The sequence below is a fragment of the Eurytemora carolleeae genome, unplaced genomic scaffold, assembly GCF_000591075.1.
Source record: "Eurytemora carolleeae unplaced genomic scaffold, Eaff_2.0 scaffold39, whole genome shotgun sequence".
NCBI lineage: Eukaryota > Metazoa > Arthropoda > Copepoda > Calanoida > Temoridae > Eurytemora > Eurytemora carolleeae.
In genome coordinates, this window is record NW_019396056.1 from 326,193 (window position 1) to 345,165 (window position 18,973).

The 18,973-nt window shown below is 35.2% G+C and overlaps 1 protein-coding gene across 1 annotated transcript; it reads left to right on the plus strand.

Annotated features, from left to right (window-relative positions):
- The first annotated feature begins 680 nt into the window (after positions 1 to 680).
- Positions 681 to 18,593, plus strand: LOC111707204 (uncharacterized). The gene is made up of 6 exons (XM_023480263.1): positions 681 to 1,037; positions 5,600 to 5,855; positions 6,498 to 10,442; positions 12,589 to 13,973; positions 14,759 to 15,200; positions 17,494 to 18,593. The coding sequence occupies exons 1-6, from the start codon at positions 867 to 869 to the stop codon at positions 18,066 to 18,068; spliced, it is 6,774 nt and encodes a 2,257-aa protein (XP_023336031.1). The 5' UTR covers positions 681 to 866; the 3' UTR covers positions 18,069 to 18,593.
- Positions 18,594 to 18,973: the final 380 nt, after the last annotated feature.

The following is an 18,973-nucleotide window of genomic DNA, read 5'->3' on the forward strand; positions in this document are numbered from 1 at the left end:
ACTGCAGTACAAAAGATGTGTACACTTCTGAAATAACTTTCCTTACATTACATCCTTGTATTGCTTTATGTAAATATTCTAAAATGGAAAATTCCCAAATTATTTCAAGAGATCCATGTTGCAATGGGCATGCGATAACAGATCAAGGAAATATAGGTTGGTATCTTCCATCCTCAAAAGCTTATAAAATTTTTCAGCCTAACTGGAATAATCTAAAGAGGCGTACTCAGGGGGAGGGGGCTATGGGGGCTCAGTCCATGGAAAAGTGGAGCCCCCCTCCCTGTTAGATAGCACCCATTAGCCCTATAGCTATGAAGTAAAGTTGAGACTAGATATATATATAACATGTTTGTACACATTTTGAGAATGCCAAGGAAAAAAATATTTACACTGTCTCTTATGAATAAAGATATCTAAATCATAAAAAAGAAAATACAAACAAACAAACAGAAAAACAGAGATCATTGGTAACATATGGTTATCGTTTAAAGCATAAAGCATCATATATTGCAGGATAGATTAGATTAATAGTTCATTTGAACTATTTTTAAGCTTCATCTGATCTAATTAGTAAGCAAAAGTTCTTATGAACTATTTTTTTTGTTCATTTGATTTTGAACTTTTTTATATGAAATATGGAAATATCCATGCATCTTAATCGTATAAAATTGCATGTGTGTATGCGGGGGGGGGTGTATACTGTAATATGTGAGTGTGTTTACTGTGTGTGCGTGTGAAATTTAAAGTTTATATACCAGATGGCGTGGATACTAGACTAGAGTTAAACTCTCCAGTTTGTTTTAAGATACGGACGAAGTATGTCCAGCGTCTTAGAGAAGTGACAATGAAAACAGTGTTCTATAACCATGAAATATTCGTGGATTTGTTATGTATATATCTCAGTTTTGGTGGGAGGAATAGTGAACACAGCAGGTCTACATCCAGTGGATCCAGAATTGGCGGAAAGATCTGCAGCAGAGACGGCGGAGTCCGCTGTTTTTATTTTTCCCAGTATGAAAATGGATCTTCTTAGCCTGGTATGTGGTCTACAAAAAAAAATATAATTCGTATTTCATTTGTTTTGTTCACTGTTAAAATTCTAAATACTTTCAACTTGATTCGTTTAAGTGTTTTTTTGTGTCAAATCTTTCTGTTCTTCAAATTGTCTGGCAATTGACGACCTCGGAATTGTCTTATTTATTGGTCGTAACTTTATTTATTCAACTTGAAATCAAGCCTGTCGGAATATTCTGCATGTGAACAGTTGTAATATAATTCATCACGCAATACAACAATTTTTAAAGAATTATTTGACATGTAGATACATGTAATTCAATACAAAATTGCTAAACCTGAAAACAATACATGCCGTATTTATTGGAATACAATAGAACATTTCTGTATGTATAACATTTTTCATTAACAAAGTTTTGTTAAACTTTCTCACAAAAATTCACAATAATGTTTTAATTACTACTGAATTTACTAAAAAATGTTATACTTTTACGCAGATCAATTTTCATTTATACTCTTACGCAGATCAATTTTCATTTATACTTTTACGCAGATCAATTTTTATTTATACTTTTACGCAGATCAATTTTCATTTATACTTTTACGCAGATCAATTTTCATTTATACTTTTACGCAGATCAATTTTCATTTATACTTTTACGCAGATCAATTTTCATTTATACTCTTACACAGATCAATTTTCATTTATACTCTTACACAGATCAATTTTCATTTATACTCTTACGCAGATCAATTTTCATTTATACTTTTACGCAGATCAATTTTCATTTATACTCTTACACAGATCAATTTTCATTTATACTCTTACACAGATCAATTTTCATTTATACTCTTACGCAGATCAATTTTCATTTTCTAGGTACTTCCTCAAATTGAAATCACTAGTTTTGTTTTTTATTCTAAAATATTAGAATTTTAAACTTTTTTGGCAGATCAAAGCCATTGGATTATGCAAGGGAGGAGACTGTGGGGAATTAAGCAGTAAAAGTCTAATTTTATAAATATAAAAGTACATAGTGCTCTAAGATGCTTTTTTGTAGGTTTGTAACATTTCCTGCAGGATTTCTGTCATATTCGAGTTTAAACAGTGTACTCGTGCGCATACGTGTATTGTGTATATATATATTTTAAAAAGTGTACTCGTGTGCATACGTGTATTGTGTATATATATTTTAAAGGCTTCCATGTCAAATAACGGCCTAAGGTGTTCATAGTTAACGGTGAATTTTCCTTGAAATTTAGATAAAGCAGCTACAGCACCCTAAATACACAACACAGGGTCCGTTTTAATATACATTTCTACTTTCTACTCGACTGCAACTTTATTTACTACTTCTACTCTCTTTAAACTTTCTCAAATTCACTCACTTCTCACAAATAATTTTTAATTTCTAATCTCTATTATTTACTATCTATTTTACCCGTTCTAATCTCTCCTCTCTTCTCTCTACTCTCTACTCTCTACCTTTTCCTTATTCTCTGTTCTCTGTTCTCTGTTCTCTCTTTTCTCTACTCTTTACTCTCTTATATCTTCTCTCTACTCTCTACTCTTTTCTCTCTACTTTTTACTCTCTACTCTCTTCTCTCTTCTCCCTACTCTCTTTTCTCTACTCTCAACTCTGTTCTCTGTTCTCTGTTCTCTGTTCTCTGTTCTTATGTTCTCTCTTCTGTGTTCTCTCTTCTGTGTTCTCTCTTCTGTGTTCTGTTTTTATATCTTCTCTCTACTCACTACTCTCTTCTCTCTACTCCCTTCTCTATACTCTCTTCTCTCCTCAATCTTCTCTTTTCTTCTCCGTTTTCTTCTCTATCTTCTCTCTCTACTCTGTTCTCTCTTCCCTCTTCTCTCTCCTCTCTTCCCTCTTCTCTCTTTTCTATTCTCCCTTCTTTCTTCCCTCTTTTCTTCTCCTTTCTTTCTTCTGTGTTCTGTTTTTAAATCTTCTCTCTACTCTCTTCTCTGTACACCTTTCTCTCTACTCTCTTTTCTCCTCTATCTTCTCTTTTCTTCTCCGATTTCTTCTCTATCTTCTCTCTCTTCTCTCTACTCTCTCTACTCTGTTCTCTCTTCCCTCTTCTCTCTCCTCTCTCCTCTCTTCCCTCTTCTCTCTTTTCTGTTCTCTCTTCATCCTTCCCTCTTCTCTCTTATCTCTACTATCTATTCTCTGCTCTCTACTCTCTTCTCTTTTCTCTATTATCTCTTCTCTTTTCTCTATTCTCTCTTCTCCCTACTATCTATTCCTCTACTCTGTTCTCTCTTCTAGTTACTCTCTACTCTTTATTCTCTTCTCTTTCTTCTCTCTCCTCTCTCTTCTCTCTTCTCTTTTCTATATTCTCTCTTCTCTCTTCTCCCTACTCTCTTTTCCTCTACTCTGTTATCTCTTTTCCTCTACTCTGTTCTCTCTTTTCCTCTACTCTCTTCTCTCTTCTAGTTGCTCTTTACTCTCTTCTCTTTCTTCTCTCTTCTCTCTTTTCTCTCTTCTCTATTCTCTCTTCTCCCTAGTCTCTTTTCCTCTACTCTCTTTTCTCTTCTCTCTTTTCACTCTTCTATATTCTCTCTTCTCCCTAGTCTCTTTTCCTCTACTCTTTTTTCTCTTCTCTCTTCTCTCTTCTCTTTAATCTCTACTCTTTCCTCTCTTCTCTCTTCTTCCTTCTCTCTTCTCTCTTCTCTCTTCTTTCTACTCTCTACTCTTTACTCTCTTCTCTCTTCTTTCTGCTTTCTACTTTCTAATCTCTACTTTCTACTCTCTTCTCTCTTCCCTCTTCTCTGTTCTCTGTTCTCTCTTTTCTCTACTCTTTACTCTCTTCTCTCTACTTTCTAATTTCTACTTTCTAATCTCTACTTTCTACTCTCTTCTCTCTTCCCTCTTCTCTGTTCTCTGTTCTCTGTTCTCTGTTCTCTTTTCTCTCTACTCTTTACTCTTTTCTCTACTTTCTACTCTCTACCCTCTTCTCTCTTCTCCCTACTCTCTTTTCTCTTCTCTCAACTCTGTTCTCTGTTCTCTGTTCACTTTTCCCTGTTCCCTGTTCTCTGTTCTCTGTTCTCTGTTCTCTGTTCTTTGTTCTCTGTTCTCTGTTCTTTGTTCTCTCTTCTCTTTAATCTCTACTCTCTTCTCTCTACTTTCTTATCTTTTCCTCTTCTCTCTTCTCTCTTCTCTCTTCTCTCTTCTCTCTTCTCTCTACTCTCTTCTCTTTTCTCTCCTCTCTCTTCTTTCTACTGTCTTCTCTTTTCTCTCATCTCTCTTCTTTTTATTCTCTACTCTCTACTCTCTTTTCTCTCATCTCTCAACTCTCTTTTCTTTTCTCTCTACTCTTTTCTCTCTTCTCTCTTATCTCTTCTTTCTACTCTCTGCTCTCTTTTCTTTTCTCTCTACTCTCCCTTTCTCTTCTCTCTTCTCTCTTTTCTCTTCTCTCTTCTCTCTTCTCTCTACTCTCTTCTCTCTTCTCTCCTCTCTTTTCTTTCTACTCTCTACTCTTTTTTCTTTTCTCTCTATTCTCTTTTCTTTTCTCTCTACTCTCTTTTCTTTTCTCTCTACTCTCTTCTCTCTACTCTCTACTCTCTACTCTTTTCTCTCTTCTCTCTTCTTCCTTCTCTCTTCTCTCTTCTCTCTTCTTTCTACTCTCTACTCTTTACTCTCTTCTCTCTACTTTCTACTTTCTACTTTCTAATCTCTACTTTCTACTCTCTTCTCTCTTCCCTCTTCTCTGTTCTCTGTTCTCTGTTCTCTGTTCTCTGTTCTCTCTACTCTTTACTCTTTTCTCTACTTTCTACTCTCTACCCTCTTCTCTCTTCTCCCTACTCTCTTTTCTCTTCTCTCAACTCTGTTCTCTGTTCTCTGTTCACTTTTCCCTGTTCCCTGTTCTCTGTTCTCTGTTCTCTGTTCTCTGTTCTTTGTTCTCTGTTCTCTGTTCTTTGTTCTCTCTTCTCTTTAATCTCTACTCTCTTTATTCTCTACTCTCTTCTCTCTACTCTCTTATCTTTTCCTCTTTTCCCTTCTCTCTTCTCTCTTCTCTCTACTCTTTTCTCTCCTCTCTCTTCTTTCTACTGTCTTCTCTTTTCTCTCATCTTTCTTCTTTTTATTCTCTACTCTCTTTTCTCTCATCTCTCAACTCTCTTTTCTTTTCTCTCTACTCTCTTTTCTCTTCTCTCTTATCTCTTTTTTCTACTCTCTGCTCTCTTTTCTTTTCTCTCTACTCTCCCTTTCTCTTCTCTCTTCTCTCTTTTCTCTTCTCTCTTCTCTCTTCTCTCTTCTCTCCCCTCTCTACTCTCTACTCTCTTTTCTTTTCTCTCTACTCTCTTTTCTTTTCTCTCTACTCTCCCTTTCTCTTCTCTCATCTCTCTTTTCTCTTCTCTTCTCTCTTCTCTCTTCTCTCCCCTCTCTTCTCTCTACTCTCTTTTCTTTTCTCTCTACTCTCTTCTCTCTACTCTCTTCTCTCTTATCTCTTATCTCTTCTTTCCACTCTTTTCTCTCTACTCTCCCTTTCTCTTTTCTCTTCTCTGTTCTCTCTTCATTCTTCTCTCTAATCTGCTTTCAGGTTCATCTTATACTTAACATATGTATAATTTTAGGATACCAAGTTTCCGTTTATTGAAGTGAAGTATCGAGGAGAACCACCCAGGTTTGGAGAGCAGTTGAATCCTGCTCCTGTTTATTCTGAACCCATTGCACTGACGCCTCAAGATAAGGATATACCATATGGAGGCCAGGTTTCTCAAACAAAAGATGAGGAAATTGAAAGTAGAAGTTTACCTGAGGAAAACAATAAACCTGGAGTTGAGACGTTCAATGCTGTAACATCTCAACCTCATCTAGAGATTACTCCAGGAAAATTTCAGAACATATATATATATAAGATTATTGTAAATATATAATCTCTTTTTTAATACTTTTTTTAATAAAACTTTTTGTGTCCCAAACAAAATATTTTCCTCTTTCCTTATAAAGTATACATTTACTTTGGTAGAAAGCTTCAAATATAATATTATCTAAATTTCATTATTTTTAATTATTCAGTTATTTCTTTACACCACGGGTCGTCCTTTTTAATATATGCCTTTAATTTATCTCTATGTTTACCTAGTTAATGAAAACAGTATTTATTACATGTTTCTTTATAGTATTTCCGCGCCACATGGTCCAAGAATTTATCCTCTGGTTTTAATTAATTTTGTAAAATAAATCACATAGTTGAGTTGCTTAGTAACGTTATTTCTTTGATTCACTTCCTCAATTTACTTGATAATAATTATGATCATAATTATAATAATAAATTCGATCATATGATTAACAATAATAATAATAATAATAATAATAATAATAATAATAATAATAATAATAATAATAATAATAATAATAATAATACTTTATCGAAACTAATTTTGCTTGCAATTGGTTTGCAATTATTCTTTTTGTTAAGTAATATTCATAAATAGTTATAAATATTCATAATCTGAAATTTGACCGAAGGAAGAGGATCATGGTCCTATAATAGCATCGTCCTAACAGCCCAAGCTGGTTTACAACCTCAACATGTTCCATTGACCGCAGAAGATGACCTCACTCCTGAATCTTCGGAGCGGGTCATATCCACACATACCTTAAGTCCGATCGAGGAAAGTGACAAATCGAGAAACTATAAATCTCAAGGTGATAAACCTCCCAAGATATTAAGTTCTCTGGTTTCAAGTTCTGAAGCGGTAGTTATTCCAGCACTAACCGATGGTGATATCGATAATACGATTAAATCTAGTTATACACCAAGCCTTGGTGAGTTTAAACATCTGTTACAAAACTCTAACGACTATAAACAATGGTTAGCAAACAAATCCAGATTTCTCAGAGAACTTGAAAGAAGTTCTACGATAGAGGAAGTTACCGGAAAATTTCCGCACTTTCCTGATAGGAAAAGTGGTGTTGAACCGGAAATGAATGTTCTCGATAAAAATGCAGATGTTCTTAGACCACAAAGAGAATCTATTCATTCTGGTGGTAGTTCCCTGCCAGTTTACAAGGACGGTGATACTCTTTACTTGATACCCAGTAAAGAGAAAGAATCAACAAAACAAATAAAAACCACAGCAAGACCAGACTTTTCTACAACATCCCTTAGACCTAGAACAACCATCAAAATTTCCCAACTTACTCCCCGAACTCCATATTCAGCTCATATCTTTACATCTCCTTCTTACTCCCGTACAAAACCCACCATGGGTCCTTTGTTGACAAGTCCTCTACCTCCCTTGCCACCTGGATATGAATTAGTTCCCATAAGCCAACTGACTCCTGAGCACGAGGTTGTTCCTTGGGAACAACTTCCAAGATTAATGGAGGAACATAATCTAACACTGGAACACTTTTCTTTAGGTCCGTTTCAACATTCATCAAAATCAAATCCTTCCCATCAGACCACAATATCCTCCCATTATACTACTCACAACACAAGATATGAAACAACAGCAAACCCCTCTCTGTACTCTACACCAACGGTATACTTAAAGTCCACTCAAAAACAAGTTTATGAGGCTTCATCAACAACCAAATCTAATTATGGGATGACACCAATGTATGATTCCACTAAAACCCCGCTACATGAATCCTCTCCCCACTCTGAATATGTATCCACTCCTAAACCTATCTATCAATCATCCGAAAGTCCAGCATATATATACACACCTAGCCTTTATGGATCTCAAACGAGCCCTGCCTATGGATCTACTCCTAAACCTTTCTATGGGTCAACTCCAACTCCTATTTACAACTCATCTCTAAAACCTGCATACGGATATCCAACTCCTTCTTATATATCAACTTCAAAATCTATATATGTTTCCCCAACTCCTCGAGGTTCACCTGCTTCTGTTGAAAGCTCTACTCCAAAAAGTTATTATCGCTCTTCTCCGGTTCCTAAATTGACATTTGTTTCCTCAACTCCTCACTCACTCATTAACTTTCCTATAGGTGGGATTATATCACCTCATATGCCACCACCAGTGTCTCAAGACGTTGGAGGATTTTTTACACAAAATGAACACAGTTTGTATTCTCCCAAACACGGACATCCTGCACCACCCAGCTATCCAAAACCCAAGTCAATACATTTTGGAACGGATTTTGCAAACTCTTATTCTGATAACAAGTTCAAGTATGATCCGACAATTTCTCCGTCTGAAATTTCAGGTTCAGATAAACACAACTCAAGGGCTCCAGTTTACTACCCTCCTGGTTTATCTCCAAGTTCTGTGCCTCGGCTGACCACACCACACTCTTTTGTACAGACAAGTTTTAATCCCTCTCTTGGGCCTAAATTTAAAACTGACAATAGCATGACCACTCCATTTACTCACTTTTTGAAGAAACTTCACAATTCTCCAGGTCCTTTAGATCCTCCTCGTAAAGTAAGCACACCACAGTCTAAATTTGATTTTGCAGATAACACTTCAACCATCCCTGCTCCAACTCAAGAACCTCTTAGTATACTACCTCCACCAATGCCGCACCATCTTTCCCATCCAAATCTAAAACATCCAACTTACTTTGATGTAGCTCAACAGGTTCAAGTCCATGTTAATCATCATTCAAACCCTTATCCTGTCCCAAACCCCATTGAACCAGATCAGTCTACTCCTTCACAACCGGATCTATTTCTTGAAATGACTCCTCGACCAGAGATAAATTCAAACCAAGACAAGGATTTAGAAATAAGCTTAAATCTTCCCAGAAAAAACGAGGAACTTAATATTGATAAGATTCCACCACAAGTTCAATTTTTTCCAACACGACCTTCTGTGGTTAAATCGACCATAAAAACTACTCATGTTGCAGTTCTCATGCCACAAGAAGCAGTCCCATCCCTTGACAATCTACAACTGAATGAAAATGATGGTATTAAGGAGAACAGACAGAAGGAATTCGAGGAAATCAAGTTATCTCCATTTCCAAGTTTTGTGGAAAAATCACCATCTATAAGTGGTAATCAGAAGGAGCTAGATAGATCTTCAACAATAATTCCAGAAACCGTAACAAAAGAAACCAGGAATAAAATGCGATCTTCAACTGAGAAACAAACCTTCAGAAAGAAAGGTCGGCTGAAGATCCGGCCAAACCCTACCATATCGACAAGGACAAATTTTCATCCCATTCCATCTGGTCCAATTACTCCATCCACCAACCTCCCCCAAGCCAGACCAAATGTTCCTGAATTAGAAAATTCATTCCAATTGCCCTCCAACAGTCCTGCTCAGAAACATGAACCACAAAATAAACAAGCAGTCATGGATAAAGATGAGTTAATAGAAATCAGTGGGAGCAATGGACTATGGGTTTCAAAAGATAAAGTTTCAGCTGAAAACTCTCAACTAAAGAGAGAATTTACTACAACCCAAAGTGGACCTCAGACCAATTTTAAAGTTGCACTTCATCCAGACTCCAGAGTTTGGCCGGCAAACCTTGCTCAGACAAAATCCTTCGTTGAGGAGGAGAGAACCTCGGAACTGGAACCTCGGGAAATTGTTATTCAATCAACAACCATTTCAACATCTAGGGTAGAGCTTAAACAATCTACAACTCCTTCAACAATTACAGAAATTCACACAACTCTTGGTAATCCTTTAAACTTATTAAAGGAGCTAAGAGAACAGGATGACGAGAATAAAAAAGATATTTTGATCCATAATAAAGGAAAATCACCTAACTTTTCAGATATGGATGCAGCCTCTTCACTTAATGAATCACAAACATCAATTGTTTCAAATAATAAAGTTAGTTCGGATGATATGAAAGAACTAGCCAAACTCATGAAACTCAGAAGGCGGAAGCTGAGACAGAGAGCAAAATCTTTAATGTCTGCCATGGAAGACATGAATGACAATGAACCTTTTGTTGTTCTACCTATGCATCAGGTTAATCCTCATCTGAAAATAGACGTAGACGAAATTTTTGACCCAGACAAACATCCGGGCGTTAAAAGAATCTCAGCATATGATTTTGAACAGATGTTAAATAGCAATGGAAGCATAACTGTTGCCGATAACAAGTTTCAAGAAATGCTGTCAGAGATAACAACATTTGAATCTGATATAGAACCAGAGACCATAAAACCCCTTGCAGAACAGATGGTGACCGATGAAAGCAAAGAAACAATCTACAAGCTGAAAGAGGAAATTGAAAAGTTGACAAGAACCTTGCAGGAGTTTCAGTTAGCTCCAGGGCACAGGACAGAGCAAGATGATTACATTGATTTTGACATTGATGATGACATCACTGCTAGAACTGCAAACTCTGAGAATATTAAAAGAATTTCTCTCATGGAAGCTTCTGATGGTTCGAACAATCTGGAAATAGAGGAAACCTTCACTTCTGCTCCGCCCTCTTCATTAATACAGTACAATACACCTTCTGTTAAACTAATTAAAGGTAAAAAAAAGATAATCCGTTTTCTTATTAAGATAACAGATATTTTATAATTGGAAAATTTTTATTTTGATTCCCTTGATAAAATCGGTTAATTTAGGATTTTAAAAGAATTGAGTATGTGGAACAAATATTTCTCTTTTATTCCGGGAATTTTCTTTCCGGGCCCTAATTTCAAACTATCATCTTCTGAGTAATCAGAGAGAAAAAAGTGAAGTTTCGGTCACATTATTCCTATTAGGGTTGCAGATGTTAGGTTTTAAATTTATCTTGAATGGTTTTAAAAAGTGAATTAGCAATTTCATTCAATATCAACATATATATATTTTCTACTTGTGATAATGTACGTAAACATTATTCTTTGATAAAAGACTAAAAATTTTAGGCTTAATAACCTGGCCCACTTTTCACATTCTAATCCTTGTATCTTTGCAACCCCGTCCCAAGTCGTAGACATAAGATAAACTGGGGGGGATAGGGGAATTTGGGCGGCTTACGTAAATTTCCAGGGTGGGGGAAATAGTTGAAATATATATATATTTTAACCCCCCCCTGAAATTTTGGCCCCTTTTATGTCAAAACCCTGAAACGGCTGCGGGTGGGAGTGAAAACATGTGTTATCCAAGATTATCCGATTTTTCCAGGGGCCGGGAAGGGGGGGGGGTACGTCCGGTCTTCCAAATTTTCCAGGAAGGGTTCTTCTCCTTCCTCTCTTCTGAGTTTCAATTGAAATAAAAGTATTGAATTCTATTAATAGGCATTAAGAGGAGAGGTTTTAGAAAATATTCAAAGATAACATCTAATTTGATAAGATTTTCCTTTTTTAATAAAACGTTTAGACCTTTTGTTTTAAATAGACCGAATATATTGCGTGATTGTAATAATTGTAACATTTGTAACAAGTTGTTTACATAGGTTGCAGCTTTACAATCAGTTGATTATAAAATTTCAGTTTCAGTACTAAGAGTGAAGACTCTCAAGGTCGAAAATTAAGGAACATGTTGTAATCTCTATAAAGTATATAACAGTCATCAAGATTTCAGTGTAAACCATTTAAAATAACAAAATACAAAAAACCTTCAGCTTAAATATTTTTTACTTACACCACTGGATTTTCACTGTCAAGACGGTTCCAACGGTATATTGCACATGTTTGGGTCATTTTGTCTAACTTATAAGTTTTAAAAGTAATATTAAATATTCTGGCCCTCAGGAACATCTTTAAGTGGTAAAATAGGTTTACAGGGGCACAACTAGCATTTTTTAGGAGGAGCTGCATCATTTTTTAAGAGTTTGGCCAAGGGTACAGAGTGCCAAGCCCCACCCCCTGTGTAATTTTTAAGCGTTTTAAGCCAAATAAAAAAAACATTTTTAGTTTTACTGGGTTTGTTTGACATAAAGTTTAACGTTTTTCTTCTATCCTATAGCTTAAAATGTTCTTGTTAGTTTTAAACTACTTCCAACATGGGACAAATAAAAGAAAACTTGTTTGCCCGTATCATATCTTTTTTTCTGTATTTCTTTATGTCTATTTGTAGTGTGTACTCCTGTTTTTCTTGGTGTCTATTTGTAGTGTGTACTCCTGTTTTTCTTGGTGTCTATTTGTAGTGTGTACTCCTGTTTTTCTTGGTGTCTATTTGTAGTGTGTACTCCTGTTTTTCTTGGTGTCTATTTGTAGTGTGTACTCCTGTTTTTCTTGGTGTCTATTTGTAGTGTGTACTCCTGTTTTTCTTGGTGTCTATTTGTAGTGTGTACTCCTGTTTTNTAGCTTAAAAAATTCGAAATTGAAATGGATAACCTAGGGAACATACTTTATTAGTGTACTCTACTGCATATAATTTGTGAACATTTACATGATTTGTACACTTTGAACTCCCTTTTAGGCTGAATGGGACTGACAAAATTCATACCGAGAGATTGTCTAAATTCCACTCTAATATATATTCTATTCTCTTTGGATAGACTACTATATTCACTATACCGTTCCCTATAGTCTACAAATGCTTTTGTAAAAAGTTCTTTCTTCATTGACAATCATGATTTTCAAATAGGTCGCCACTAAACAAATTAACCCTTCAAAAACAACCTTTATCTTGTGTCCTAATCACTGTTTTTTTTCGAAATAAAATTTCTTACATTTCTTTTTAAGATTTGACGACGAAGGAAGACGTGACTTCTCATGGTAAAGAAGTTGGATCTACTGGTATCCTAGGACTGTTTGAAACTATTTCTCAACTTGACGCTGATACACAAAACAACTTTGCCGTCACTCGTTTTAACTCTGTTGGTAGTTCAGTTGGGTTAGAGGAAAAGGATGTTAGTCCTCGTCTTCAAGATGTTCAAGATAAAATGGAAGAGATTCAAAAACAAATTGAAGAAGAAAAAAGATGGGAAGAAATTAAAAAAGTTGAAATAGAGCAAATCGCAGAAAGTCAACGTTTAGAAAAGCTTAAGCAAGAGGAGATAATGAAAAAAGAAATACGCGAGAAAGAATTGAAAAAAATAGACGATCTTAAACGATTGGAAGAAATGAGACGGATGGAAAAGAAGAGATTGGATCTGTTGAGACAAGAAAAAGAGAAAATTAATTTGGAGGAAATTATTCGTCGAGAAGAAGAGAGAAAAGAGGAGGAACGGAAATTCCTTTTAGAAAAACAGAAAGAAGAGGAAATTAATCAAAAGGAAAGATACGAGGAACTACAAGAGAAGCTTAGAATTCAGGAACAGGCAAATATAAAGCAAGCAAACGAGGAGTTACGGAAACAGCAGATGGAGAAACTAAAAATATTTGATCTTGAACGATTATTTGATGATCAAAAATCTGTTCATGAGCAGGAAATGGAGCAAATATCATCGACTCAGTCTACTAAAAAGAAACCAAAAATAACTCCAACCAGAAACAAGAATGAGAATGATTCAATCACAAAGTTTAACTCTGACTTAGATCTAGCTCAACAATCTGAGACCTCAGACTCCAACACTAAACCCGGTGTGGCGTTTGCAAGTATCACTATAGAAGATGTTGGGAACTCACATGATTATGAGGTTAACAGAGGAATAGTTAAGATAAAAAGAGGAAAAGAGAATGAAAATGTTCCCGACTACGAATATGAGTATTATGAGGCCAGTCCCGAGGATATACAGTTCCCGGTTGGACCACAGCTGGTTCAATCACACGAGGACAATCTGGAAAAATTATCCAACAAAGATCTTCTTCTTAAGCTTCTCAAGGAAAGCAACAACTTTCAAAATGGTGAATTTTTATCTAAACTGAAGAAAATCATTCTTGAAAAAGCAGAGGCAGGAAATACAGAGGCAGGAAATACAGAGGAAGAATTACTTGGACTTTCGGAGGCAGACAAAGGAGACCCTTATTTACGATCCATAGACGGAGGGGGATGGTCCCCCTCGCAACCTGGTAAGAGACGGGTAGTAGAAGAGGAAAAGGGACCTGTCTGGCCCTCCAGAAACTCCATTAAACCTCCCTCTGACCAGGGGGAACTAGTGCTGCATAGCTTTCTTCCGAGCAAACAGGTAACGTTTATAATCTTGATTGATACATTACTTTTCTTCAGTTAATACAACCACCAGAGCATGGTATTTCAACACGTTCTTGAAAGTTTCATTTATGTAAATATAAAAATGACTTGCTGATTTTGAAGCTAGAAAATTAGTTAAAAGTAATTGAGTCTTTGTCACCAACTCTGATTTGTCTAATCTCTATATCTGTGCAACCCTTAGATATTTCAAACTATGTATTCTATCAAAAATTCTAAATTTAAAATATCTAAGGTCTGCGCCATTGGGTTGCAAACATATAGGGATTAGAACATTTGAGTTTGTGACAAGACTTGCCTTTGGCTTAATTCTAAGGGGGAAAGGTTAATGGGAAAGATATTCAACAATTTTAAATATTAAGGCTTCCTACGTTGAATACTTTTTCGGATGCGATGTAAATTCAATTTGGTTTTTAAAGAGTTACTTTTGAAAGTTAAAGCTTCTTATAATGGAATTTAATACTTTTTTCTTAAAAGAGTGATTTTTTATAAGATTAGACATTAAAAGTTCCATCGCTAGTTTAAAGGATATGAGTTTTTGCCACAAACTCAAATTTTCGAATCCCTTTATCTTTTCAACTTTTTGTTGGCGTAAACCTTTGAGATTTTAAACTTAGACCATTTGATCTAACGCCTAAAAGCTATAAATTGTTTTGGAAAATGAGGAAATTGAGTCGATTCTTCTTATTGGGTGTTTTTGATAGTTAGAACTTATACACATTATAAATCAACAAATAGAAACATTAAAAACATATTATCTAGGTTCGATTTCCCGTTAACAGAAGATCTGATCCTGGGATTGGAGAGGTTGTACTTCTTACAGATGTTGAGAGGAAAAAAGCCACATCAATATCTGGATTCAAACAAGAAGAAGGATTTGTTGGAAGCGAACCTTTATCCAGCTCTGGATACAATATTCTGCCTAACTCCGACAAAAGTGCTTCCTTAAGTTTTGGCAATGGTGGGTCGGATACCCTTTACTCCGGATACGGGTCTAGGGGAAATAGTGATATACTATCAAGAGTAGATATAAGCAGCAATGAAGAGTTTGTTGTTGGAACTAGTCTCACCATGGGAGGATCCAGTTCTAGCTCATCAAGTTCCGAGGGTTCTTTTTACAATTCTGGAGGGGAAGGTTACGGTATAGCTGACAAGTTGGAGAATGAGTTGATAAAGAAAGTACCAAGTGCGTCATTAGACTCAGGTAATTTTCATTCCTTAGAATCTATCCCTATCCCTGCTCTTGCTTTTAATAATGTGATTATTTATCTTATAAAACTTATAAACTGAAAAACTAAACACTTGCCACAAACGATCCAATTTTCTAATCCGGATAACTTAACAACGTTTTCAAACTTGGAATGTTTGTGCTAAAAAAGGCACAGTTTGTAAGGCTTACGAAATTAGGGTGCAAAGATATAGGGGTTATGAAATTAGAATTTGTGAAGAGTGCTCAGTTCCGGAGTAAAAATACAAACCACTTCTGCAACATCTGATAACTATACATTTTTTAAAATCAATTGACCACAAGGGCGTATACAGAAATAAATTTAGAGGGGGGGGGGCTAAATATGCGCGGACAAATTTTTTTTTGCCCGGTGGGGAGGGTGCAAAAATCAAATTGTAAATTCAAAACAATTGACTTCTTGAATATCAAGTATAAGATAATTTAAAGGTACACATATAGTCCAAATACCTTGCAAGTACTATACTTTATCTTTCCTTCAAACAAAAAGGAGAAAATCTACATTTTATAATATGTTATGTAAGTGAAAGACATTTTTGAAAATGAAATTCTGTAAACTCTGAAGTCGGTGAACTTAAAGGGGAAATTAGGTTACAGCACTGCAATAATATTTTTTTGCTCCAAAATTCGATTTTTAAAATTCCCTTCAATAATATATAATTGTTTGTGTGTGTGGGGGGGGGGGGCTCCCCTCAAACTCCTAAGTAAAAATAATTTTTTTCACGCTTCAATTTAAGATTTAAAAAGTGTGAAAGCTCAGAGTTCTAGGGGGGCGTCTCCCCCTTTACAGGTCTAGGGGGATGCACTGCCCCGCTTGCCTTCCCCCTGTATACGCCATTGATTAACCATGCCATTCAAAATATTCAACAACTTGGTGTGAATGAAAAGTTTTAAAATGGAGGTCTAAAGCTCATAAAAGAATTTGACTAAATTTGATTGATTGAGATGCAGGTCCATATTATAATATGTGATGATATAAAACCAAATTTGTTATAAAAGATATAAGGATTTTTTTACTTTTGTTGCCATGAAAAAGGCGTGTTTATTTCAATCAGAAGAGCATTCTTTCCATTTTAACTTAATCTTAGTTATATTTATTTTCTAATATAAAAAAAACAATTTTTAAACTTGAACTGTTCGTTATTTTATAATGTTTCCAATCTCCGAATTGGCGCTGCGTGGTCTAAGGCATATAGATATTATGCGAACAATAAATGTCATGAAAATAAATTTTGTTGAATAACGAACGTTCATCGTTGTCGAAGCTTAGTACTAATTGGGAGATAGGCAAGGACGATTGGGAAGGTTGCATCTATTGATTATCTAGAAGAGTAATGGTGGAGAAATGTGTCCATCTGTTGGTGTTAGACGCAAGACTCAGAATGTCCTTATAATAGATATATGTCTTCTGGCATTTAAACCTTGAAATCAAGCTAACGGACTAAGTCCGGATTCTTTATATTTCCCTTGATCAGCCATTCCTTACTTAAATAATATGTATTACTTTCAAATGCTCAATTAACGTCTTGAATACGTCATGCTCCTGAGACTGTGAGACTCTAAATGTTTTTTGTTTCAAAAGTATTTACATTCAACCAATGTTTCTACGGGATAAAACTTAAGATTATGTTATTTTCTTTTATAATTCTTTAAAGTTTAGTCTGCAGTGATAATGATTTGACGTATAGGCACGTTGATTTGCTTCCAACGCCTAATCTTATCCAAAGCTTTTAATTTAGAACTATTGAATACTACTCCCATTTTCAATATATCTAATTGAAATCTTAGTTTAAACAGTTAACGGCCTACGACCTAAGGTTGATTAGAGAATTCGAGTTTGAGACACATGAATAGTTCTTTTGCCCATAAATTGCAAAAAAAACCAGTTTCTTCACGGTCAAAAAGAGTTTGTGTATGAGCACATTCATTATTATCTTCTACGCCACATGTACTATACAAAACTTTTGTGCCATATACTTTGCAATAGATAAATCTTGTTCTTTTACCTTTGGGAAGAAACGCTGTCCAATCAACCATATTTCAATATTCTCAAAAAAAATTTACTTAAAAAATATAAATACATATTTTTCCTCAATATGATTTCTTAAAAGTTGTTGTAGAGTTTTTTCATGCAAAATAATTTTAAATCTGTTTTTATTCTTTTCAGCAGCGGTTGCATTTTGAACACCTCATTTTTTTTAGAGTACAGGCCACTGAGTGCATACTAATAAATTAAATGTTTACTGTTTAGGATTCGGAATAGTGACCCCAATCCAGCTCACTGATCCCGTCGTACGTGAACCTCCATTACAGTCTGGATCCAAAAGGTCGGACAGCTCTAAATTAGCTGAATTACTAAAGCTTCGGGCTGCTATTCAGAAAATGAAAAACAATCAATCCCAACAACAAGGCAACAACTTCTTCCTTCAAACCTTTAACAATTACGGAAATAACGAAGGGACAGAGGTATACGCAGACCTTAGAATGGAACAAAGCAAGAAAAATCTGCTTACTCTTCCTACAGATCCAAACCAGATGTACATTAAGAAGGGACAAAATGGTCCTACAGCGGAAGTTATTTTGTATCCTATGGGGCAGCTGCTTTCAGGTCCCTTGGGCCAACAGTTTACTCATCGCAACCCAGATGAAACAATATACGAGCGAAGTGTAAAAGTTAAGGATGAGGTTTCAAGCGGGAGCGGAGATGGGTCTGTGGAGTCTGAGAGTCCTAAAGGAATCTTGCAGACAATAATGAGATCAGCACAGGATGATTTTAAGATTGTAGGGAACGTGTTTAAACATCTTACAGGATCCGAAACTAAATAGCTCAAGGATGTATCTTTGCATGGGGAAACCCTGACAGGATTAAAAAGTTCAATAATCATAAATGTAATATATTAATTAATGTTTATTTTAAACTAGGTTACAGGTTAAGAATTAAAAGTCAAGGGATAAAAGTAATGTTATTTGGCTTTATTAAAATTATTGACGTCGCTAGTTTTCGAACTATGACATCAGACTTAGTCCATGATTTTGATTCTATCACTTCTAGTTTATTATTTTAAGAATATATTCTCTTTGAAAACCATCAAGAATCTTAAACTAATGTTGTTGACAAATTGTGCCTGAAAAAAAACATAAACTACAGTCCATTTTACAATATGAATAATGTCCACTTATTATTATTTTCAAGATCGTGTTTTCTGTTTTGAAAACCCTGAAAAGACAGAGGGGGGATAAGTGTAACATGTTCATGAGTGCTAACGTTTTAAAGCCAGCTCATTTTTTTAATAAAAAAAACTAGGTTAAAGGAATTGAGTTTTTGCCACAACCTCAAATTTTTTAATCCCTATTTCTTTGCAACCTGATGGTGTAAAATTTTGATATTTCAAACTTAGATTAATTGATATAACAAAATTCATATCTAAGGTCTACGACATTTGATTGCAAAGATATAGGAATTAGAAAATCAGGTTTGTGACTTTACAAGGTGCAAGGAAGATTAAAAAAATTGCCAAGAAGTTAGCAAAAAATATGGAAGAACTTTTACTTCCGTTTTGACAAATATTAAAATGTGATACATATTTCTAAGGTCTGTTAAAAATAAACTAGATTTAGGCTCAAATTTTGTATTAGCTTAATTATTTTAAGTTGTGGGCTAGACTGATTTTTTTTGCACCGACTGGACTTCCGACAGCTTAGAAGTTAACGTTTTCTACCCCTGTAGCACT